The sequence below is a fragment of the Artemia franciscana genome, chromosome 19 (genome assembly GCF_032884065.1).
Source record: "Artemia franciscana chromosome 19, ASM3288406v1, whole genome shotgun sequence".
NCBI lineage: Eukaryota > Metazoa > Arthropoda > Branchiopoda > Anostraca > Artemiidae > Artemia > Artemia franciscana.
The window spans coordinates 1,070,327-1,095,665 of record NC_088881.1 but is presented as its reverse complement, the minus strand read 5'-3'; the positions used below and the strand labels follow the sequence as shown (position 1 = coordinate 1,095,665).

Below are 25,339 nucleotides of genomic sequence, written 5' to 3'. Positions count from 1 at the left end.
TAAGATATTAATGTTTAGAATCTTTGGGGACGACAAGGGGAAAATCCTCTCCTCCAGGGATCGTCCGAGGATTCCCAGGGTGATCTTTTTTTTTGAAAACATACCAAAATCTAAACTTTTTTCGGTCCCATTAAGCTTTAAAAGTCTATCATTTTCTGTCTCGTTAAAGTAACTAAGATAATAACCAGTTCTTCATTTTACTAATTGTTTCCTGGCAATCGTGCAATCCTAACAATACCATGGCTTGTTTTTTAAAGTTTTCTTGCATCCTTTGCCAATTTTTTTTTTCTCCTCTTTGATTTTATTTGGCGACTTTCTTTTGATTACTCACTGAAATATTTTTTGTTCCTGAGATTTTTTCACAGTGAAGAGTCCCCTTAAAAAAAAAAACGGAAAAACTACTATTCCGATTGTACCCTCACCTAGTCTTAACACCAATGAAAAAGGGTATAATCTCATACTACACCCTTGGCTATACAAATTTCAAGGGAAATGGATTTTGACCCTTGTAGACACAAACCATTTTTTTACGCCCTTCGCTGCAACTGATAAAACCGAAAAAAAAAATGCCCAGAGTTTGCGGTTGTTGATAATAAATAGTTGTTTGTAATAGGAAGAGTTCTGTGTAATACGAAGACTTTTGTTGCGTCAAAGGAATAAACATAATTTCAGTATCTAAAGCTCCAATTTCCAAGTATTCCCACATTTAAGAACAGAATGCATTCCGAATATTCAACAAATTTCTGATTGTCGTGAGGAAATAATGTGGAATATTGGTGGAATATTAACTTAAGTATGGAATTACTTAAATAATATAAATAATATATGATAAAATAATATAAATATATAGCAATGTGTATTTATTATATATACAAAATAATACTAATGATTTTATAATAAAAATAAGATATCAGTTTTAATTTCCTACGAAAATAGCGAATAGGATTAGCCCAATCAGTTGCACCTAGGGTCTCTCCAGAAGGAGACACGCTAAAACAAAATAAAAGCATCTTAAGATTGCTAATATTATGCTATTTTTGTGGCTAAAGTCACGTTTGTGACAATTCATCCGCCTCTCCTACTCTTCTGAGATGATTGCCGAAAACTGTTTTCTAACTCGTTCCCAAAGGGAGGTTCAGCAATGCAATGTAGTTGAGGACGATAAAGTTTGGGTTGAACGTATATTTCCCTTATAATCCTGTTTTTGACAACTTAGAAAACGGTTTTTGACAATTGTCTCAGAACTATGGAAATGTCAGATACCACTTTTAGGCATGATAACGAAGTAGTTGTGATCTTCGACTTTGTAACCTCTTGGTCTATAGAGAAGTTAGCCAAGATTTCATTGCAGGACCTTCGAAAGGAATTTTTTTTTTTATCTCCCCTTTAAAAAAGACGTTTCTATTAATGCATAAATTCTACTTATTTATGTTGGTGCATAATTATCTGAAAATTTGTAACATGTGCATTCCTTGAGCTAAAACATTACCTACTACGTATTTAACCATAATTTTGACGTAATCTTGGAATTCCCCGCCATTGCTGTTTTTTACAAACCGGAAAGAGGCTCCATACTTATGGCTTTCTTCTGTCCATCTTCTCCGTTATAAAAAAGCGTTCTGGAGTGTAATCGCCGTCGAGTGCCAATTCTCATTTATTTATTTATTTCTTAATTAGAAACTGTTTTATTGAATTCGCTATTTAATATAGTGAAGAAAAAAGGCTCAATGGATTCGGTGCCTGAAAATTTTACTGTTTCGTTCCCTAATAGATTAAAAAAAAAAACTAGTTTTTTTAGCTGAAAGTAAGGAGCGACATTAAGACTTAAAACGAACAGAAATTACTCCGTATATGAAATGGGTTGTCCCCTCCGCAATCCCTCGCTCTTTACGCTAAAGCTTTTAATTGTTTTAAAAAGTAGAATTGTGGCAAAGAGTCAAACTTTAGCGTAAAGAGCGAGGGATTGCGGAGGGGAAAACCCATTTCATATACGGAGTAATTTCTGTTCGTTTAAGTTTTAATGTCGCTCCTTACTTTCAGCTAAAAAAAACTAGTTTTTTTTTTATTTAATTTCTGAATGTTTTTGAATTAATGTATGTTTGGTTTTGGCTCTCCGCACATAAAAAAATCAAAATGAAATTTGTATATTAATTCTTTTTTTGGCTAAATGGCTTTCTCTTAGTTTTGATCACACGATTTTGATAAATAAGGGGTGGAGAAGGAGGCCTAGTTGCCCTCCAATTTTTCATTACTTAAAAAGGCAACTAGAACTTTTAATTTTTAACGAACGTTTTTATTAGTAAAAAATATACGTAACTTAAGAATTCACTTACGTAACAAACTTTCATAATCTTATATTTTTATTATGTATACGAGGGGGTTTGTACTCTCGTTAATACCTCGCTCTTTACACTAAATCGCAAGTTTTGTCCCAATTCTTTAAGACTGACCCCTGAATCAGAAAGGCCGTAGAATAAATAGTTGAAATTACTAAAAATACTTTAGCATAAAGAGCGAGGTATATATCTCCTCCTAAATACCTCGCTCTTTATGCTAAAGTATTTTTAGAACCCCTCATATGCGTAATAATCTTTGTTCGTTTTAAGTTTCAATGCTACTCCTTCCTTTCATTTGAAAAAACGTTTCCATGTTTATTTTTCATTGTTTTCTTATAGTAATGCTAGAAAATCCTACGCCCTTTTCATTGAATTTTTCTTCCCCCATGACCGATTCCTCCAAGGAAAGATCCTCCAACATAGCCCCCTTTCCTCAGCCCCACCCCCAAACAAAATAAAATCCCCCTGAAAACGTCTGTACACTTCCCAATAACCATTACTATATGTAAACAATAGTCAAAGTTTGTAACTTGCAGCCCCTCCCCCAGGGATTGTGGGGGAGTGAGTCATCCCCAAAGACATAGTTATTATGATTTTCGACTATGCTCAACAAAATGGCTATCTCAAAATTTTGATCCGTTGACTTTGGGAAAAAAATGAGCGTGGGAGGGGGCCTAGATGCCCTCCAATTTTTTTGGTCACTTAAAAAGGGCACTAGAACTTTTCATTTCCGTTAGAATGAGTCCTCTTGCGACATTCTAGGACCACTTGGTCGATACGATGACCCCTGGGAAAAGAAAAAAAAAACAAAAAAAAGAAACAAATAAACACGTACCCGTGATTTGTCTTCTGGCAAAAAATACAAAATTCCACATTTTTGTAGATAGGAGCTTGAAACCTCTACAGTAGGGTTCTCTGATACGGTGAATTTGATGGTGTCATTTTCGTTAAGATTCTACGACTTTTAGGGGGTGTTTCCCCCTATTTTCTTAAATAATGCAAATTTTCTCAGGCTCGTAATTTTTGATGGGTAAGACTAAACTTAATGAAACTTATATATTTAAAATCAGCATTAAAATTCGATTCTTTTGATGTAGCTATTGATATCAAAATTCAATTTTTTAGAGTTTTGGTTACTATTGAGCCGGGTCGCTCCTTACTATAGTTCGTTACCACGAACTGTTTGATATTTCATACATAGATATTATATATATATATATATATATATATATATATATATATATATATATATATATATATATATATATATATATATATATATATATATATATATATATATATATATATATATATATATATATATATATATATAGTATAATCGATATTTATTACCTAATTTTGATGTTTATTTATTCATTTACATATTAATTTCTTATTTAGAAATTGTTTTATTAAGAAGAATATATGGGCATCAATTCACAAAAATATAGGGAATGGGAACAAGATATACTTTTCAAGATCTATGGGAAGGCAATTTTTTTTTTTTTTTTATTTTTAAATAAGAACGCCAAAAAAGTAATTTACAAGTATATTGGGAGGGGGCAAAAACTTTAGGCCTTCTTCAATTGACGTGCTTAAGAATGAATTCGTTGTTTATAATAGAGAAGAAAAAAGCCTAGTGGACTTGCTGCTAAAAATACCATTTATTGCCGAAATGGGTAACTTTGGCATTGACGTAATTAAGTGAAATTTTTGCGAGGCGATGTATGAGTATTGCTGCTCGTAATTCAGGCACTAAGTCCCTTTCATTTGATTCGTCTGTTTTCTGTATTTATTTTTCATCGCTCTCAGGAGTGATTATTGTCACTGCACTAATTCAACAATAATTAAGGCCATAGTAACAAACCCGTGTGTGGGGTAAGCGCTTCATTTCCCTCTTTCCCTGCAGTCTTTTATGGTGTATGTTTATTCCTGTGTTTGTGCTATTGCATTGGTGATTTCTTTTTTCATTATATCTTTTTTATATAATATGATATATAAAAATATAATATAATGTTTTATATAAATTTAATACAACCCTATATATTGGTGCCTTGATAAACTTGGCTGACATCGTGCTTTTCTGCCATTAAATAAAAAAAAACAAGGTTTTTCAACTCGAAGTTAGGATCAACATTAAAAGTTTAGACAAATTAAAGTTATTTCATATATGATGGGGGTTGCCCTCTCCTGAACACCTCGCTCTTCTTGCTAAAGGTTTTTGGTACTTTTTACTTATTATGTACTTGTTATATTATACTTATTATATATACTTTTTACTAAATGACCCTTGTGTTTCAGGAGTCAGTTATTAAAGAACTGGGACATAGTGACTGAAATGGATCGCTCATTACTTACAATTATTTACTATAAACTGTTAATTATTTTGATGTCTTAAATTGCGAAGCTGGTTATTGTCTAGTTAATAGTTGGTCAAGTATTAAATGATGAATAGTACTCGATTGACCGTGATTCTGTACATTTTATCCTTTCAGCTTAATTCAGTTTTATTGGCTCACGCGAACTGGCGTGATGATCCCTACCTCTGTTTTCGAGGAATACTTTTTTTAGACACGCACGTCTGACATTTTCTTATGAGGGGAGGGAGGGAGGACAAACTGGTAAAAAATGCTAAAAGTAGATGAGGTCTTGAAATAATGTTAACATATATTAAAATAGACAAAAAAGCTGTTGGTTTATTTTGGAAAGGGGGCTCGGGCACAAAGGCACCTTTGCCACTTGCCTGTAACTTCCTTGCGTGAAAAGCTTAGTAGATAGGTCGGGGTTTATATGAAGCAATTTGCCCCCCTCCCCCCGTGATCCTAAAATTTACTGTATTCCTAGATAATCTATTAAAATCATCATTTCTTTTTATTATTGGTCCTCTGAAAAAAAATCCTACTTATGTGACTGGGTTATATACACCTTGAATAAAATGACCCTTGAGGCTTCATCAAGTTCACTAATTCGGGACGTAGATGGAAATTTATTTCAGGAGAGTATATTGAATTTCGTCAGGAACAGCCTAAAACGTGCTAATTACAGAAAATTATTTATATACAAGTCTGAAGAATTATAAGAGCTTGAGGCTAGGCCTTGTTTCATTGTATCAATATCTCCGTTCTTAAATAATATCTTTATATAGCCTATAATCAGAGGCGTATCTCCAGCATTTTATTGGGGGGGGGGGGGTGAGAGAGGTCTACACCAAGAGAGTCAAGGGGCACGGGGTATGTAATAATTTTTTCTCTGAGTAATTGGGGACAAGAGCCCCCCCCCCCCAATCGACGTTCTTGCCTATAATAAGTGTTTATTGGAGGCTATATTTGTATATAGGCCTAGCCTATAATGTTTTTAAACAACAAGTAGAACAATAGGAATTTTTTTTTTTTATTTCGTATTTAATTTTTTTTTTCGACGAAGTGTAGTCTTCGTCGCTATAATATTTTTATAGGCTATAATAATAATATTTTTATAATATTCAATATTTCATATTTATAATATTCTAATATTTGTATGTCATTTTTGTATAATTTTAATTTTTTTAAAATTCTATTCTGTAACATTTTTATAATATTCTTGTAATATTCTATAATTATAATATTACTGTATAGTTAATTATAGTCTATATTTTATTTAACACGCTTTATGCTACCGTTTTCGATGTTAACTTGATTTAATTGATTTAATTCTCAATTACTGATGTGTGCACATGTTTGCAGATACGTGTTATGTGTTGTCATTTGCTGTGATAATGTTGAATACAAGTTTACACAATCCAAGTGTAAAGGACAAGCCATCTGTTGAACAATTTATATCCATGAACCGAGGTATCAACGATGGAAAAGACCTCCCCAGAGATATCCTTGAGGTATGCAGACTTGTTTTTGTTGCATTTGCTGTTTCTTCGAGTGAAACCTTTTTTCACCAGCACCTGGCGGTGTGCCTCTTCTACTGACACCTAGGAATACCATTACTGAAATGCCGTTAAGAGAAATCTTACGTGACTATTGAAAATTAGGGATTTAATCTACCTCTACGTGCATTTATACAGCTTCGTAGGTAGTTATGGGCTCCAAATAATAAAAAAAAACTAAAAATAAGCTTCCAGTTTACCTCCCCCCTCCCCCCCCATTTTTCGCCTATTCGTAAGAAAGTAACAAAATGCATATAAAAATTTTGATACGTTTGGTTAAAATTTTTATTCTCCCCTCCACCCCCTGAACAAAATCCCTACGACCTCCTCCATCCCTACGAGGACCAAAATATATTGAAAGAGCAGGATTCCGTGACAGTTTTGAAAAATTCGACGTTTTTCTGACTGAAGACCTTAATTTTGAAGCTTTCTGGAATCCAAGTTAGTAATAAATCTAAATTTAAAAAAAGAACTATTTCACTGTTTTTGAACTTAAATTGTGGCATCATTGTCCTGTCAGTCGTGGATTAGAAACCATTTAAGCCGCATCCGTTATTGAAAAAACCTAACTTATCAGAAAAGGAAGTGACCTGTCAAAACTGTTCTCCTGGGAAATACAAGTGTTTCCGATCTTTTTGCGCTGGAGTGACAAATACCTTTTATTTTCTCAATCTTAGACAAAGTACATTTTCTATTTGAAAACTTCATATCATAGTGACCACGACAATGACATTCTATTAAAGAGCTTTTTCTGATTTCATCAGAAATTTATTAAGAAGTTAAGGCCAAGGGGTGTGTAGCTTTCACGTATTAACAGGTGGGGAGGGGGTTAGCTTTTTTAAAGAAATGTGAAAAATATCACGCAAGATATTTAAGCATTTCAGGCTCTTTTTTTTGCTCGAGATCCTTAGACAATTACCACAAAAATATTTGGTTTTACCTATTTCTCCCCTTGAAGAAAAATCTTGACTCTGCTCCCGCATGGATGAGGTTTATAATCAGGGGCCTAGCTCCAGCATTTTATTGGGGGGGGGGGGGGGGGGGGTAAGAGGGGTCCATATCTGGAGAGTAAACGGGTATGGGCTATATAATTATTTTTCTCTAAATTATTGGGAATGGGCAACTGCCCCCCCCCCCTTCCCCGAAATGGCGCTACTGTTAATAATAGAGAGGAGGCAAGCAAAAACGGAAAGATTATGGTCCCCTCTCAAACCAATAAACGGGAATTAGATTCAAATCCCAAGCCATTCTCAGTCTAATTTATCACTTCCTCCATAAAATTGTCTGTTTTAGATATTTTTTGTAACTTTGTCTCCCCCTACCCCTTTTCCTCCTTAGTTACCTGATTCAAGCGTTCTATTCTTTTTTGGACTCATATGAATCTAAACACAAGTTAGAAAAGCTAAAGAAAACAGAAAAGACGCACTAAAGCAAAAAAAGGAATTGAAAAACGACCGGTTGCATGACATTCGTCCGAATTCATCATACCTATTCAAAAAAAGAACAATAATAACAAACAAGTAAAAATACAAAAACGTAAAACACTTAAAAAATATAGACAAAAAACCTAACTTAAGAAAAGAATATATGTATGCGTATATATATATATATATATATATATATATATATATATATATATATATATATATATATATATATATATTATTTTTTTTACACGTTTCTTAGGTTTTGATACACTTTTTGCTTGATGAACGAATTCCAAGCGGTTGGACCTATAAGAATGTCTATTCAATTTATATTCAAAATTTGATTTGAAAGCCCAAAGCACTTGTTAGTGTTGGTAGCTTTCATACCTGTGGGTGATTTCTGTAATGACCCTACAAGAGATGTTGGGAAAATCCCAAACAAATAAGGGGTCTTAAATTTATAGCGGCTAGAGAAGGGGTCATTTGCTTTTATTGTTTTACAAGAGGCTTTTGTACTTTATGACTTGAGTGATTTGGAGCATGATTTCCTAATTCTTTGATTTTCTAGCCTTGTTCTATACAATGAAATTGGATAAGGGGGGCTGTCTGCATTTTTTTTCCATTAGTTCTAGTGTTTTGGCGCCAACGCTAAGCATTACGAAGAAGACTTCCATTTTTTATAAGGAATATCACATTTGAGTGGAACTATTTTTTTGAATTTTTGGAAAAAAAAAGTAATTTTTTTAGAAATTGGAGGCTCAAGGAAAGAATATCATCTTGAGGAAATTGAAAGAGCAAAAATTTACAACTGAAATTTAAAATCAAAAGTCAAATCTGAATCATTTTCGTAAATGGTTTGCCATATCAGTTAGGTCGTTAAATAAGCAATTAATAATACAATAAACAATAATAGTAATAAGCAATAATATAATAGCAATAAACCGTATAAGTGTTTTCTATTATTTAAACAGGGTAATATCTATTTTAATCATATGAATGTATTTAAATGCGAATCCTTCTGTTGAGGATTCATAGGAGTGACTGTATATGAATGGATATATTTTTAGAAGTATTTTATTGAGACACAACCCAAAATTTCTGCCTTTTTCAATATTGATTAGGTCCCTAAAATTGTGATGTAAAGAGAATGAGAAAAAAAATGAGCTAATACATAAATTTAAAACCAACAGAAGACAAATTGAATTTCATTTTGCCTTTGAATGGTTGCCTTTGGCATATTTTCGTAATAGAATGATTTATATTTATATATGTAAAATAAGCACCAATTGTATTGGTGATTTCTTTTTTCATTATATGTAAAATAAATATAAATTTCATTTGCTTGATATCTGCAGGTGTATGTGTAATCTAGTAAAGAGCGAAAAACTAATCGAATAAAAAATTTTAGACAAAACTGTCTAGTGAAAGGTTCTTCAATCGAAATTTACTCGGAAAAGCTCTTTTTTATTTTCAGATTCAACTAAACATTAATTTATAATCATTAAAATTAATTTTCGAATTAATAAGAAAGAGCCTGGAAGCTTTTGAGTATATCATTACGTAAAATTGAAAGCACGCCGTTTAAATCACCATTGTTGATAACCCTTAACTAGAGGCTTACAGTTCCCCTCCCTCTGAACAACAAGGAAAATCACAATTTTTGCATGGGTTGTACCTTTTTTTACCCGTTTGGTCGTATTGGGTTAATGGTCGGTCGTTGAACCTTGAAAGGGTGGTTATGGTCACTGCTCTTTACGCTAAAGTTTAAATTTTTGCCCCCGCTCTGATGCCATTAGAACAGAGACTGCTGTTTTATAATCCCTGTAAAATCATAGAATACCTCTTTCGAGGTGGTAATACCTACCCCCACCTCCCTCAAGAGCAAGTAGGGGATATTCTTTTGTTATTTTATTCATTTGTTTAGTGAAAGTGCCAAAAAAGGCATTTTTAAATGAAATCAACAAAAAAATGTAATTTTCAGACTAACAGGTAATTCCCTCCTCCCCCATTGTAAGAGCTTCACATTTATTTATTTCTGAAATGAGCATTCCTTCTTAAGGGAGAAATATATGTATAAATGTACACTCACCATAATTGTTTGTGCTACATAGACGGTTGAGACTTTTCAATTTTGTATTCCAATTTTATTATAGATACTGATTGCGTTACAATCGTTTGATAATAATTTGTGTAATTGTAATTTAGATTTATATTTTTTAGAGATAGTTTTTTCTTTGAATCCCTGAACAAAAACTTATCCTTCAAAGAAAAAGAAATGGTGCTGTCTTATGAAATTGCGACATTTGTCCTTTGGTTTTTCGCATGATGATAAAAGTGTTTTGGGTTTTTCCCAATTGCGACATTAATGACCGTTTGGGACTCAAGAGACATTTGACTCCCCTGAAAGTACATTAAAGATAAATTTATAAGCCCACTAAACGTATTTTGAGTCTCACTGTAAGATGCTGTTTAATTATGTAGCCTATATATCTCAAACTGTTGGAAAATCAAAACTAACGAAGCTATTCAGCCTTAAATAAAAATTGTGTCTTCATAGCCATTGCTATTGTAAAAGTAATCCACTGATACAATATAATAATATCAAACCAGTGTAAACCTCTACCACTCCTTTCTTGTGATTTCTGGCTTACATTGGTACACATCTAATATTGGTATGCATGTACTGGTAAGCGTGTAGCCGAATTTTCCAGAGCTAGGGGTTCAGGTGGGAGTAGATAAAAGAAGAGTCTCTTTACTATAAACTATTCTTTTATTCTGCAAGGTCTATATACATGGTTTGAAAATAAACACACGAGAAGTACTGCACGAGAGAAACTGCCTTAAAAACTTCAGAAATCCGTATATAAATGATTTCCAAGGTCCCTTGAATTTAGGTCTTTAGAAACTCGCCATTCCATATTCTGCTAAAACTCGGCTATCCACAATACCATAATCCCAGGTATCCCACTTTCTAAGTTCCAGAAGACAAACAACATAAATTCCACTAGACTGTGTGTGCCATTTTGTTTTCAAAACCCAATCAACATAACATTGACCCCGAATTGCAAACATATCTCTTGTTCCAAGAATTTTATTCAGCTGTAAAATTGCGCATGATTTTAAATAATAAACAAACTTTATATCGTTATTTGATGTTGCGAGTATACCATTAATTTATGCCCAATGATACTACTGCGCGTAAATACTGTACATACGTATAGCAACTCCGTAAAAAATGTTTTGATAATAATTTCATAGCCATCATTCAGCAAAACATTTGGACTTTAGGTCTATTTGTACTTGAAAACAGTGTTTTTCCAAAATATTTTTTGCTTGTTTCCAAATTGTGAAATCTAAAGGATGCCACATTTTTGTCAGTGTTGCCACTTTGAACCATAAATGAATAAGCGAAATTCACTAGTTAAATTCTCCGCACAAATTCTGCCACTGGCAATCTTTTGATTCCCCAAGATTGCTACACCTTTAAGGAAAGCTATACATTCTGAAGCTATTTGGTGCCGTTAGTTTTTACCTTATTTTTTGCTGATTTTTAAACTAGCTTTATTTTTTTCTTAATTTGGCGCAGATATTACTAAAACCTGCAGAACTGCATATGGAGGTCTTTTCGTTAAAAATTTAGTTTCCAATTTTTCTTCCTTTTTTTTGTGCTACATATGGCTGTGTAAGGTTCAAAATAACCAATTCAAATATTCATCTTTCATCTTCACTATCCTTACCTATTGAATGGCTGTAAACTGCAGTGAAGTAGCAGGGTGGGGGGGGGAATAAAAAGTATATTATTTCTATGGAATAGACTGGCCAACATATTCTTGTCTTGACTGTTTCTTTCCGCATAATAATTTATTAATAATCTGGAAAAGGGAGGGGGTCATATTTTAACTTGTATCCACGTGGTTGTTGCGACCCATGGGAACCTACTAGTGAAGCATAAGAGAATACTTTGGAAGTGCAAAAAAAGACTAGAAAAACCTACTTCTCTGGAGTGGACGGTCACCATCACTATCATTGTGACAAACCCTGACGGAAAGAAATATCGTTATGAAATTCTAACGTCACGATCATTGTGTCAAAACATTGACGAAAATAAATGTCGAAATGAACTTTCGACGTTATGATCATTGTGTATCGAGTCATTGTCGATCACCATCACGGTTACCAAGGGTCGCCATCACGAGCATCGTGACAAAAACATTGACGAAAAGAAATGTAGAAAAGAACTCATATTACTAATAGTTTTCTACTATGTGAAGACCGAATATGCCTTCAGTCCGACCTTAGAGGTTGTGATAGTATTTTTTTTTTTTTTTTTAGAGTATATATGATAGTGTGAAGGCCGAGCCATTCAAAATCCCCGAAGATGATGGCAATGACTTGATGCTAACCTTTTTCAACCCGGATCGAGAAGGCTGGCTTTGGAAACAAGGTAATTTTGCTATGGAAGAGTTCGATAAGGGTTATGGGAAGGTTGGGAGGACGAGTATAGTTGATTGAAAACCACAATTTAAAAAGAAAAACTATATTTTTATGTGTTACTGTGAATGTTCGAAATCTGGTTAATGTTTACATTCACCGATGAATTTTCGAAATCTGGTTAATGTCGACATTCACCGGTGTATGTTCGAAATATGGTTAATATTGACATTCACCGGTGGATGTTCGAAATCTGGTTAATGTCGACATTCACCAAAAAATGTTCGTAATATGGTTAAAGTCGAAATTCACCGGTGAATGTTCGAAATCTGGTTAATGTCGATATTCACCGAAAAATGTTCGAAATCTAGTTAATGTCGATATTCACCGAAAAATGTTAGAAATCTGGTTAATATCGACATTCACCGGTGAATTTCCGACAATTCCTTTTCTCTGCTTGGATTCAATCAACTTTGTCAGTCTTATGCAAGGTTTGATGGTAAAAGTTAAAGTTAGCTTGGTTAGGTTAGATTATAAGTTTCAGACATGGGTTAGAAACCCAATCCTACCTAACCCAACCTACCTTGTCACTGTCGAACCTTGCATAAAACTGACAAAGCTGACTAAATGCATGAAAAAAAAAAGGAATTTCGGACATTCACAGTAACATATATATTATTAAAGTATTTCTAGGGTAAAAGGGCATGCTCTATGGTCGAAGGGCACCCTAAAAAATCGGGAAAGTTAGTCTTGCGGGTTAGTAATTTGTAGCAGTATATTTTGTTTGAATCAATTTTGTTTGGCTACCCAAATTTGGGGGGAAAAGTATAAGATTTGAGTTTAGTGTAGGTGAAATTAAATTTAAAGTAAATTTAAGTGAAAAGATTATTATTTCATCGGGTGAAGAGGAGGCTGGATTTAAAAGATAAAAAAAAAACGCTGTATGAAAAATGAAATTCAATCCAACTTTCTAATGCTACAATTAGGGAAAGGTTTAAATGGTTAAGGCACATTCTATGGATGAAGAGTGGTAAATTTCAAAAATTGTGTTTTTTGGCAATCCATTTGGGGCAAAACCAAAAGCAGATAGCCCCTTAATGGGCGCAAAGAGGCGATGAGCAAGGATTTAAAGGCCATTGGAACTTCATAGGAGGGGGTAAAGTGTGAATCTATAAATATATTGTAGTGGAGGAGTATGCGCAGTTATACTGGCCTTAGGTGACTTGGTTATGTAGTGGGATGTAAGTAGTAGTAGTATCAGTAGTAATTCTACTGTATTAACAACTATAAACACATAGCAGGGGAATTGTATGTAAAATATTGGTTATTATGAATATTGCCCCTCTTCGCATGGGCTTCTGTTGAAAACCCTGTCCTGAAAAAAACTCGCATCTCAGTGGACTAGGCAAGAACCACTGAAAATTAAAATGTAATTTTAGGATTTGAAACGAAAATGTTGGTCCTTGTCTCATATAGAGACCATACTCAAGAAGTAAAGTTAAGTTAATCATAATGAAATGTACCAAAATAGGATACAAATATAATACTTTAGTAACAAAATTATAGAAACTACGACAGACAATTATACAAAGCAGGCCACCCAGAACGCATTATGTTAAATACCTAACCAACTCTGTATATTAAATATTTAGGTAAAATATACCTGCAAAATAGTATAGCTCACTAAAACTAAGTTAATTATCTCCGAATACAGAGAAACTGGTTTTACTCAGATCAAGAACTTAAGTAGGGTCGGTATATCAAAACAGTACGGAAGACGCAGTTATTCTGATACAGAATAGTATCAGAATATTTTGGTTAATTCATATGGGACATTGAGTTAATATTAAAAGGATTTAATAATAATCCAAAAAAATGATTTTTAAGATACATGAAAGTACCAAGGACAGTGTTGCGTGAAAACTTAACTATGCATGTCGTCGAAAATAAGGAAATTCGGGGCTTCAATTCTCTATTAACGAAACCTCTGTATGCAGTAACGTAACTTTTGGAAGTAGGAGCCATCAAGTTAAAAAAAAGAAGCACGGGTAAAAATCAGCCAAAATTCAGCTAAAAAAAAAGGGCACTAAACAGCTTTAAAAGTTGTAGCGGCACTTTGAAGGTTTGTATTCCGCAACAATTGCGGAATTCCGTCAAAATTTCTTGAGAGGAGGGGGCAAAGTTGATTCAATTTGTCAATATCCAGTGAAAACTTAAAAGTGAGCCATATAGTACCATAAAGGTAAAAATATACTATAGAAAACTGACCCGTTACTGTGGATGCTTAAATTATGCATGCTTATGTTAATTTTGACAAGATATTTAAAGAAAATAAATTTCAGCTCTGGGGGACGGGAAAACTAGAGCCTGGGGGCGAATCAAAGCATGGGAGGGTCTATCCCCCCTGTGCTATAGGAAATTACGTCCCTGGGAATCAGTGAATTACAAGTGTTTTAATTTTTACGGATGAAGAGCCTTTCAAAATTGAATAGTCAGTTTCGTTTATTTATTTTCACTGTTCTACTTGATACAAATAATACCGAAGACTACACTGCTTTTCCCTCGTGAAAAATATAAGAAGTTAATGAAGAGATTCCAAAAATATAAGAAGTTAATGACGAGATTCCCGATGACAGTGTGTGAAAATAATTAACGTACCCGAATTATTAATTTATCTGAATATTTCAGATACATTAATAATGGCAGTATTCTGCGATTTATAATGGGAATACTTAAAAATATCGTATACCCCCCATCTCCTCTTGATACGCTGTGATTAGAATATATAAAAACGTTGATGCTTTTTGCTAAATTAAAAGATATTGAACTACTTATCGGTTCCAAATTAAAACCAATTAAAGGCATATGACTGCACAAGTGATCACACTCGTGTGCTGGCAAATGCTGTTTTCTTCACAGGCATAACTGCTTGTTGTGCTGTACCTAATTGTAGTAATAATGCCAGCTAAATGTATTGGAACGGCTTTTTCTTACTTGTTTTGTTGTTCTTCCAGGTGGTCGCTATAAGTCATGGAAAAGGCGATGGTTCATTTTGAATGACAACTGTCTATATTACTTCGAATATACAACTGATAAGGAACCGAGAGGGATTATCCCACTGGAAAATATTAAGGTTAGATATACCTTCTTTTTTTTATTTATACAAGTTAGATGTCGCTTGCGCCTAACATAAAAAATGATTATATTCTGCTTAATCTTGAAAACGTTAAATAGTTATTGTTTATGTCACCATTTTCCTTTCGGGACGAAGTTCTCCTGACCCCGTACGCAGACCAATAAGACCGTGCTCCTGATTTTTTTTTTTTTTTTTTTTTTTTTTTTTTTTTTTTTTTTTTTTTTTTTTGGTGGGTGGGGGGTTTTAGAAGCTAAAAAATTACAAAACGCGTCAAAAATTTGCCTATGTGCGTTTTTGTTATTCTTTTATGAGTTGTACACACATTTCAGGGCAGAGCCTCAAACCTGGGACTCCCCCCCCTAAATACGACCATGCAGACAAATGGTCCGTGTAGCGCAGGTACTTATCTTCTCTATCTTCGGCCGGAAGTGCTGTGTGTAGTTGGGGGCAAATTACCAGGACACTTCCCCTGGTTTATCAAGTATCCTTTTTATGTATAAGTAGGGATATTTACCTTTTCCAGTTTTTGTTCATTTATTGAATTAAATGTTTTCTTTTCATCTAATATAATTTATATTATAAAATTTGTGGAGGGCATGGTCTTTCTATGCTTGCGCGCCTCCTCTTTAATAGGCCTATCAAGAAGAACCTCCTTTGCGAGAGACCCTTTAGTCTCTTTTGCCTTTTTTTTTTCTCGGGCCACATTTTAGCGATAAACACTTATTTCATATGCCAAGACATAATTAGAGAAGGTTTAAACAACGAGTTACAGTAGAATTCTAAACAGGTATGGGAATGTTTATGTAAGAAAAAATGCCAACGGAATTTTAATGATTGTTAGCATGGAAAGATTAATAAGCAATATATATTTGTAAGCTAGGAACAAGAGATGCGAAGACTGGTTTCATCAGAGCTTTAAAACATTTTCTGGGGTGGGAGGGTATAAATACAGCTGTTTGTTCGTGTTATTGTTTTTTTCAGAAATTTTCTTTGGGAAGAAGACGAGACGCCTTTTATTGTCCTAGATTTTTTCTTTCTCAATACCTTTCCAACATCGACGAAATATGTCTAAAACCAGTTATTTGCCCATCAAGAAATGTAAATTTACGCATTTTATTTATATTGAAATAAATAAAAATTAGGAAATATAGCAAGTGCAAGGGTGAATCCAGAATTTTTGTTCATCGGGGAAGGGGGGTTATGAGTGAATTTTACCACAACAAAGTGCCATTAAATTTTATATATATATATATATATATATATATATATATATATATATATATATATATATATATATATATATATATATATATATATATATATATATATATATATACATTGGAACTTGACCAAATATTAAAAGCAGTCGTGGCATATTTTAAAACTGCTTAAGGGGCTTTCCATGTGATGACTCACTCACACTTACATTTCCAGTCTAAACAAATTTTCAATTTTTCGGAGTAACGGGAAAGATTTGTTTTTACTATTGAGAACTTTTTGAGAAAAAAAAACATGTTTCTTTGAAAAAATTTGACAAAGGAAATTCAAGGACTATTTATATTTTATCAAGCAGCCCCCTTTTATAGGGATCTATTCAGAGTGTATTTGTAGCTAAAATACATATATGTTTGTATTTTTCTAGAGAGGGAGTGCAAATACTCTGTCTATTTCACCTCTAGGGGGTACGTACTAATAGTTGTATTCTCTTTTTGGTGCGTTTTGATTTTCGATGGCCAAATAGGCTCAGCTTTTTTTATTTGTTTTGTACTTCCGGCTTTTAGAAAGTCGACATAACCTGACATGTATGATGGATTGGGATTTAAAAAAAGGAAGGCGAAAGAAAAGCGGGCGATCTCTTTTTTCTGCTTTTGTTTGTTTTCCTTGTGAAAACAGAGACAGCCGTTTCGTTCGAGATATGTTTAGATTTGCAGTAAATCAAGTTAAATGGACTTGAGGGACTTCCGACCTGGAATGTATTTTGAGAAAGTCTCTTCTGGTCTATAATTAAACCTTTTTTTTTTTTAATGAGGAGTTTACCTTCTGTATATAACAAGCCATGATTGAGAATTACGTAATAGTCAGTATAGTCAGTAATAGTCAGTTTTTAAAACAACAGCAAGTAAAACAATTGTTTAAACCTTGAAAACATTTCGGCTCTATTTCTAAAAGCTATCCTCAGCAAGCTATGGATATAAATAAAGTAAAACTTACAATGAAACAAAATTCCTGAAACTAAAACTGAAAAACTAAATCAGCCCCTGAACTGTGACTGTTGAGTCCTGGTTGAACGTCGTCGAAGTAATAATTCTGGAACTGTTTGAATTTTTAAGTAGATTGAAACGTTTAATGAATAAAAAAGTATTTGGGCTGAATTCCCGTAGGGAATGGGGTCTTCCTGTGCCGGCTAAGGCATAAGAAATTATTTAGAATGATCCAGCTTAATACGTATCGAGATTGAAGAATTTATATACAAAAGTTATATTTGACAAAAAAAATTGTTTAATGTTTGTTGAATGTTTGACAAAATTTTGAATAAAAATGAGTAAAATATGAAAAAAAATATAGCACATCACCCTAGGTCAGGGAAAATTACATGACTTTGTTGTTTTTGAGATGAAGGGGCAGAATCTCAGAATCAACGCCAAAACTAGGTGAGTTATATGGAAAATAAAAGAACCTGGAGATAAAACCATACAAACTTTTATTCAGGGGGTGAAGTGCCCAAAAAATTCCGTTTCTGTGTGTCCCTGTTTGGGCTATAAAACGAAAATTGTTACATTTCCTCCCTCCCCCGTCTCTCTCTTTCTTTCCTTCTTTCTGATTCCCTGAAAACCTGGAGAGGAGATAACGAATTGACGTTAGCAATTACATAACTTTTGCTTCTTTTGTAGGTAAGAGAGGTTATAGACCGAAGTAAACCTCACTGTTTCGAATTGCATGGAGATGCTGGTGTAATAAAAGCTTGTAAAACTGATAGCGATGGAAAAGTGGTTGAAGGTAAACACACGGTTTATCGAATGTCTGCCGCGTCTGCTGAAGAGAAAGAACATTGGATGAAATGTATTCAACAACGAATAAGTCATCATCCATTTTATGACATTCTTGCTGAACGAAAAAATCGAATCCAAAAAACAGGTAGCAGATTACGGACGTAAACGGGTACCCATGATTTGTTGGTTAAATTGTTCTTTTTGAAAACGTTTTTATCAATGAATTTGTGAATTAGTTATGTGGCCATAAGCTACGTGGAATACTTAAACCACAAATAGTGGAAGTATATTCGAAATTTCCTGTTGTGCCACATGTAAGAACCGTGGCTTTTAATGTGAATGATGATGATCTGCCGAGTCGAAGACAGCACTGAAGCAAAGCGGGCATAATATGCTGCAATATTTGCTTGCGCAGTTTCCACTGATATATGAATTGCTGGAACTTTGAAAGTGCTTAAGACACATACAGCGCTGTGGCATTGAACGCTCAGTGCAGCAAGATTTGCATGCACAATTTCCTTGATATGTGACGTGCTGCAACTTTGAAAGTGCTATGACACATACAGCGCTGTGGCATTGAACGCTCAGTGCAGCAAGATTTGCATGCACAATTCCCTTGATATGTGAAGTGCTGCAACATTGGCTCAGACAACATTGTGTATATAAACTGATATTGATGACATGCAATAAATTGCCGTTTGTGATGCTCCTGAGGTTTGAATCCTGAATCAAAATTGTACAGTGGACGAAATAGGGTATTTGAATTATGTTCCATATCAATTCGTTTGATTCGCAACTGTTTGTGATTTAAAGTTACATTGGTTATAGACAGGGCCGTAGCTGGAAAGTTTTGGCCGATCATAGGGCCGTAGCTGGAAAGTTTTGGCCGACCATAGGGCCGTAACTGGAAAGTTTTGGCCGACCATAGGGTCGCAGCTGGAAAGTTTTGGCCGACCATAGATGGTATTTTCTCAATGCTCATAAAAAAGAAAACATTAACGATGAAGAATACAAATAGAAATATTTATGGAAATCACGCTTGCCTCACTCACATGCGTAGGGTGTGGTCCTTGATGTCTTTTTTTCTGACCTTGTCAGTTTTAGTTTTTAAAAGAAAAATTGATTTTTAATAAAGTGTCATTGGAGAAGTTTTCTTTAAGTTGTATGTTTCAAATAATTATTATTAGTATGCAAGCCAGGGGGAGACAGGAATCAACCCGCATTGTATATCCTTCATTGTGGATTCAATTTCCGTGGTTTTGTTTAACTTTTGCGATTTGTATATTTTACTTCTTTTTAATTTATACATATAGATTCATTATTTATTTTATTTTTTATGCATGTAGCATCATTATTTTCTCTTTTATTATGTTCCATTTATACCCTTTTATTCTTTTATTCTATTCTATACCCTCAAATTCTATTTCCCGATTAGTCTGTATAGTCATGAAATTCTAAAAAAAAGATGTTTTTAGTTTTTGCGCTTTAATCTTTTTTTGTACATTCAATATTATTTCTTCTTCTGGTTTTACATAATTGCTTTGTTCATATTTTGACTGGGGATCACAACAATTCAAAAACTTTAAGAGAGAAAACCAGAAGTTTAAAGCTTATAAGACAATCGGTAATAGAAATCGGACTTGCTTGAGTTTTCAATTATCTTTGAAAGACATAGCATGAAAAGACATTAGATTGCATAAAAAGCAAAAACCTGGTAATTGCAAACATATTTGTATATATTTTAACAAGGGATTACAACAATGCAAATGTCTTAAAAAAGAAAACCAAAAGTTTGAATCTTAGTAGACAATTGGTGTTAGAGATCAGACTTGCTTGAATAACGAAAAGACCTTAAATTGCATGAAGAGCAAAAAACTAGTTCTTGTAAAAATATTTGTATATATTATAGGAAGGGATTACAACAAATTCAAAAACCTTAAAAAAGAAAACCAAAGGTTTGAAGCTTATTAGACAATCGGTGTTAGGAATTGCTTCAATAATCGAATATCTTTGAAAAGACTTCTGTATGAAAAGACATTTCAGTATGAAAAATTTATCTAGAGGTGAACCCAAAAACAGAAAATTTACAAGTGTTAAAAATAATAATTCATTGGAAGAAAAAGGTTTTTATCCCACCACCTGAATAATTAGCAAATCTCAACCCGGACCATCATGCAATACTAGACCAATAAGGGTGGCTAAAGCAAAGGGCATTGGCGTCAAATTCGCAAAGTGTTATAAATGATAATTCGTTGGGAGAAAAAGAGGTTTCTGTCCTTCCACCAGAATAATAAACAAATCTACATCCTGGTCTATCGCGTAAGACTACCAATAAGGGAAGCTAAAGTAAAGGGCATTGGCTGATTGTCTAAAGTAATGAAAATCCAAAATGAAGAAGAAAGAAAAATGATTAGAAGATAAGCGACAGTGAGAATTAAAACTTATCAAAATCGAAAAAGATATTGATGATAATTAAAATGATAATTCTTTGGAAGCATCTAAACTATCAAACGTGATAATTTCAAGAGAACAGTCCGAACAAATTAAATTCACAACGGGAGAAAATCAACAACCTGGACTTTCAAATGAGACAAGACCCCCAAAAAGACGAAAACTCACAAGTGTTATAAATCATAATTCGTCGGAAGAAAAATACCCCCCACACACCTTGTATTTTCCCGAAATGTGTCTGATAGAAATTTTGAGATGCCATTTGTTGTCGTAGAAACTTCAAAAAGAGCTCATTCAATTGGAAAGTGAAAGGGCTAGTTCTCTTTTTAATAGTCGAAAATGATTGGAGGGTAACTAAGCCCCCTCCCACACCCACCATTTCCCCAAACACATTCGGTCAAAACTTTGAGATAGCCATTTTGTTCAACGTAATTGAAAGGTCCAGAAATTCTCTCTTTGAGGATGAAAACCCCACACAGCCCTCACGGTAAGGGTTGTAAGTTATGCCCTGTGGTATATAAAGCATATATAGAAAGGGTGATCGTATAAACTTCGAAGGGGGCTCATTGGATTGTTAATCAGAAGTTCTTGTGTCGTTTTAAGATTGATAGTGACCCAAACCTCGCATTTTCCCGAAATTCATCTGATAAAATTTTTAGATGGCCATTTGTTGTTGTAGATACTTCGAAAAATGCTCATTCGTTTGGGAATTTAAAGGGCTAGTGCCCTTTTTATTGCTCAAAAGTGATTAGAGAGCAACAAGCCCCCTTCCCCCATGCCCATCAATTCCCAAACACAAAAAAAATTATCAGATGGCCATTTTGTTCAGCGTAGTTGAAAGGTCTGGAAATTGTGTCTTTCACAACCCCCATACCCTCTCAAGACCAGCACATATTTTTGCACTTTACTGAAAAAAATGGCTGTGGATTGTCAGTTTAGTATGCACATACTGATATTTATTCCTCAAAGTTTTAATAGTTTTTTATTTATTAATGTTAAAGAAGTTAAAACGTTTTAAGTGTAATTAAGAGTCAATTTTTAAGAGTCAAAAATGAATGGAGGGACGTCAGCCCCCCTCCCCCCAAGCCAATCATTCCTCAAAATGTATCCGATCGAAGTTTTAAGAGAGCTATTTTGTTCAGCATTGTTGAAAGGTCCAGTATTGAGGATGTCAACCTCCCCACAGTCCTCAGGACAAGGGATGTAAGTTAGGCAATTCTTTCATTGTTTACACATAACATATGGTATTGAGAAAGGTATGTATGTTTGAACTTTACTTTCCAAGGAGACGAAGGGTATTCAGGTTCGCCTTTCAGGAGATGTTGAGTGGAGGGTTGAACTAAATTAAAAAGTTATGTGTATGCGCATTGTCAAAAGGGTACAACACAGAAATAACTGAGTACATTAAACTGGAAAATTCAGGAAATTATAAGGGAGATGATCGAAAAGGCAATATTTGCATGCTATTAATGCTACTACAACTATCACCACTACTTCTACAACACTACTCCATTTACAGTATTAAGGGAAAATTTGAGCTAAATCAAAAGACGCTATGTGCATGCATATTGTCAAAATAGCATATCCCAAGAGGTGGTTTGAATATTAAGTTGAAACTTTCAGGGAATACTTAAAGGGGAAGATCTTGTCACCAAAAGGCAATATGTGCACACTACTACTAATACTATGTTACTGCTACATTTACTACTAGGGTGTAACAGCAATAGCTTAGGAACAGTTAGGTGTGTGAAACTGAAACTAACAGGGCTTGTTGTGAGGGATTGAACTAACCAAAAGAAAATATTTGCAACCTAATGCTTATGCTTCTACTTATACTACTGCTACTGTTACTATTAGTACTACCTCTATTACTGATGCTGCCACTAAAGTTTAGGCTACTATAATTAATTCTACAGCTACTAGTACTACTATTGCTCTTAAAAATTAGGACATTAAGGCGATAATTTGGGATACATAGAAACTATATGGAACTAAATCGAAGCACACTATGCCCACACAGGTTGTCAAGCGGACGCATCTGAAATTCTTCAGGAATGGTTGATGGTATATATTAAGCTGAAGCTTTCAGCGTTGTTGAAGGGGATATTGAAGAAACCAAAGGGGGTATGCCCATACTGCTGCTACAACTATTGCTACTGCGCAATCTAAGGCTATTAGGCTGAAGCTTATAAAGAATGTTTAGACGGATGTTGAAGTAAATAAAAGAAAACTATAAGCATGTGGACTTTTGAAAAGGTGACGAAGCAATGTCTAAAGACTACCCTATATTATTAATTTAGACTTTTAAGGGTAAGTTGTGGGAGATTTTGAACTAGCCAGAAGGCACTATATGTGTACTTTTGATACTACCACTATAGTTAATGTAACTAATGACCCAAAAAGGCATTAAGATGAAACCTTTAGGGAACGTTTAGGAGTTTCAATTAAAGGGAAAAACTGTAGATATGTAGGTTTTCAAAAGGGCACATAAGCAATATCATAGGCAGCACTCACTATAATAGCTAGAAATGTCATTGAAACTTTTAAAAGAGCTAATTCAATTCAAAATTAAAAGTTCTAGTGCCGTTTGTAAGAGTAGCAAGAAATTGAAGGACAAGCAGCCCTTCTCTCAAGCCCCTTCATTTTCCAAACGCACACAGTCAAAATTTTGAGACAGGCATTTTGTTCAGCATGGTCAGGCAACTATATCTTTAGGGATATTAGGCATGTCAACCCCCCCCCCCAATTATGCAATTGGCCTGTTATGTTTTAAAACTACATTTTACTATATAAATTAAAAGGCGTTGTGTCTATAGTTGCCAATAAGACACCTCAGCAATATATTGAGAACGACTGGGGGTAATAAGTTGAAGCTATTCGGGATACTACTATTGCTACTTCTACTCTTACAACTTAAATAAATAAAATGAATGCTGGTGTACCCAAGTTGTCAAAGAGTATAGATAGAATCTTTTGGGAGCGATATTAAGTTTTATTTTTCAGGTCAACTTCAGAAGCAATACAATTAAATTAAAAAATACTGTTTGTGTCAGGATTAAAAATTGTTGAAAAAAATTCTCCAACATATAGTTTAAAGAGCGTTTCAACTTCAGAAGCAATACAATTAAATTAAAAAATACTGTTTGTGTCAGAATTAAAAATTGTTGAAAAAAATTCTCCAACATATAGTTTAAAGAGCGTTTAAAATGAAAGTAAGGAACATATTTGAAACCTATTTTAAGGTTTCAACTAAGGAGTTGAAACCTTAGGAACTAAGGAGGCCCCTTAGGGCTCCTCCTTAGTTCCATACTATGAAGTTTGGCTTTTTTCCAAATTTTTAAGAAAATTTTCAATTAAAAGAGAAGATTTTCAAAGAACTGAAAAAATATTGTTTAATGAGCAAGGCGTTGAGAAGAGGGCAGTCCCCCTTATGTACAGAGTAATTATATTTATTATAAGTTATAAACATGCTGCTTACTTTAGTTGAAAACCTTTTCTATTTGTTTTATTAAATTTCATGAAACTGTAAAGTTTTAGTAATACAATATTTTTGGTAACGCAGAAAAACAATCAGTTTTTCAATGATCTCTTTTCGGATTTTAACGGGTAATCAAACAGTTCGTGGTAAAGAACTGTAAGTAAGGAGCGACCGGGCTTAATAGTAACCAAAACTCTAAAATATATATATATATATATATATATATATATATATATATATATATATATATATATATATATATATATATATATATATATATATATATATATATATATATATATATATATATCATGAAAAGAGAAATCACCAATGCAACAGCACAAACACAAAAAAAAAAAAAAAAAAAAAAAAAGAGAGAGAGACAGAAGGAGAAAAGGAAGACTGTTTTCCTAAATTAGTGATTAATATAGACGAGCACTTGAATGAGGCCTTAACCCTACTCATCCATACAATCACATAGGTCAAACAGCATAGCCATACACAATCAACCATGAAGAATAATCCATGGACAGGCAGTCATGTCGTCAAGTTCTCCTATTTATTCAATTGCTGCTTCGTTTGTTTGAGTGAACGAACTTTTTCATTTATTTCTCAGTTGTTCGTTAGCATCCGTCGTTGGCGGTTCAAATTTGTTTTGATTTTGTGCAAATCACGGATATTGGCGAAAAACTTACTTCATTGTTCGTTAAGTATTTGATTTTGATTCTTTTAATTTTTTGGTCTTTTATTGAACTTTATTTAATTTTTTGGCGATTTTCTTTCATTGGTTTTGCTGTACTTTCCGCGCTTGTTTTTCGGTTTTTGTTTTTTCCTATATCGTATTATTCTGTTCGCGCTGAAAAAGAGAGGCAGTTGTTCTCTCGAAAAACTCAAAATATTCGCTTTCTGTGTTTCTCTTAGTATTTTCATTTGGCATTTAAAAATCTCATTTTTAATCGTTTTCTTTTTTTTTATTTTGAAGTCTTTGTTAGTAGATACAAGAAGGCTAGCAGGGACCCTGTCTATATTTTTAGTATACTTATTAGTAGGCACAAGAAGATTTAAATAGACAACGACTACCTTTCCTAGTCTTCCTCTTAGCACGTGCAAGAAGATGGGTAGAGCCCATGTCTACCTTTTATAGTCTAATTATTGGTAGACTTGAGAAGATTAG

At 33.7% G+C, this 25,339-nt stretch overlaps 1 protein-coding gene across 4 annotated transcripts in view; it reads left to right on the top strand.

Moving 5' to 3' along the window:
• The window catches only part of LOC136039147 (cytohesin-1-like), a 168,004-nt gene extending 148,620 nt beyond the window's left edge, over positions 1-19,384 (top strand). For all 4 annotated transcript variants that reach the window (XM_065722635.1, XM_065722634.1, XM_065722632.1 and 1 more), the window contains 4 exons: positions 6,059-6,207; positions 12,012-12,123; positions 15,125-15,243; positions 18,138-19,384. In XM_065722635.1, coding sequence (XP_065578707.1) covers positions 6,059-6,207; positions 12,012-12,123; positions 15,125-15,243; positions 18,138-18,401 — 644 coding nt within the window. In that variant the 3' untranslated portion in view covers positions 18,402-19,384. The remainder of the gene's footprint in view (positions 1-6,058; positions 6,208-12,011; positions 12,124-15,124; positions 15,244-18,137) is intronic.
• Positions 19,385-25,339: the final 5,955 nt, after the last annotated feature.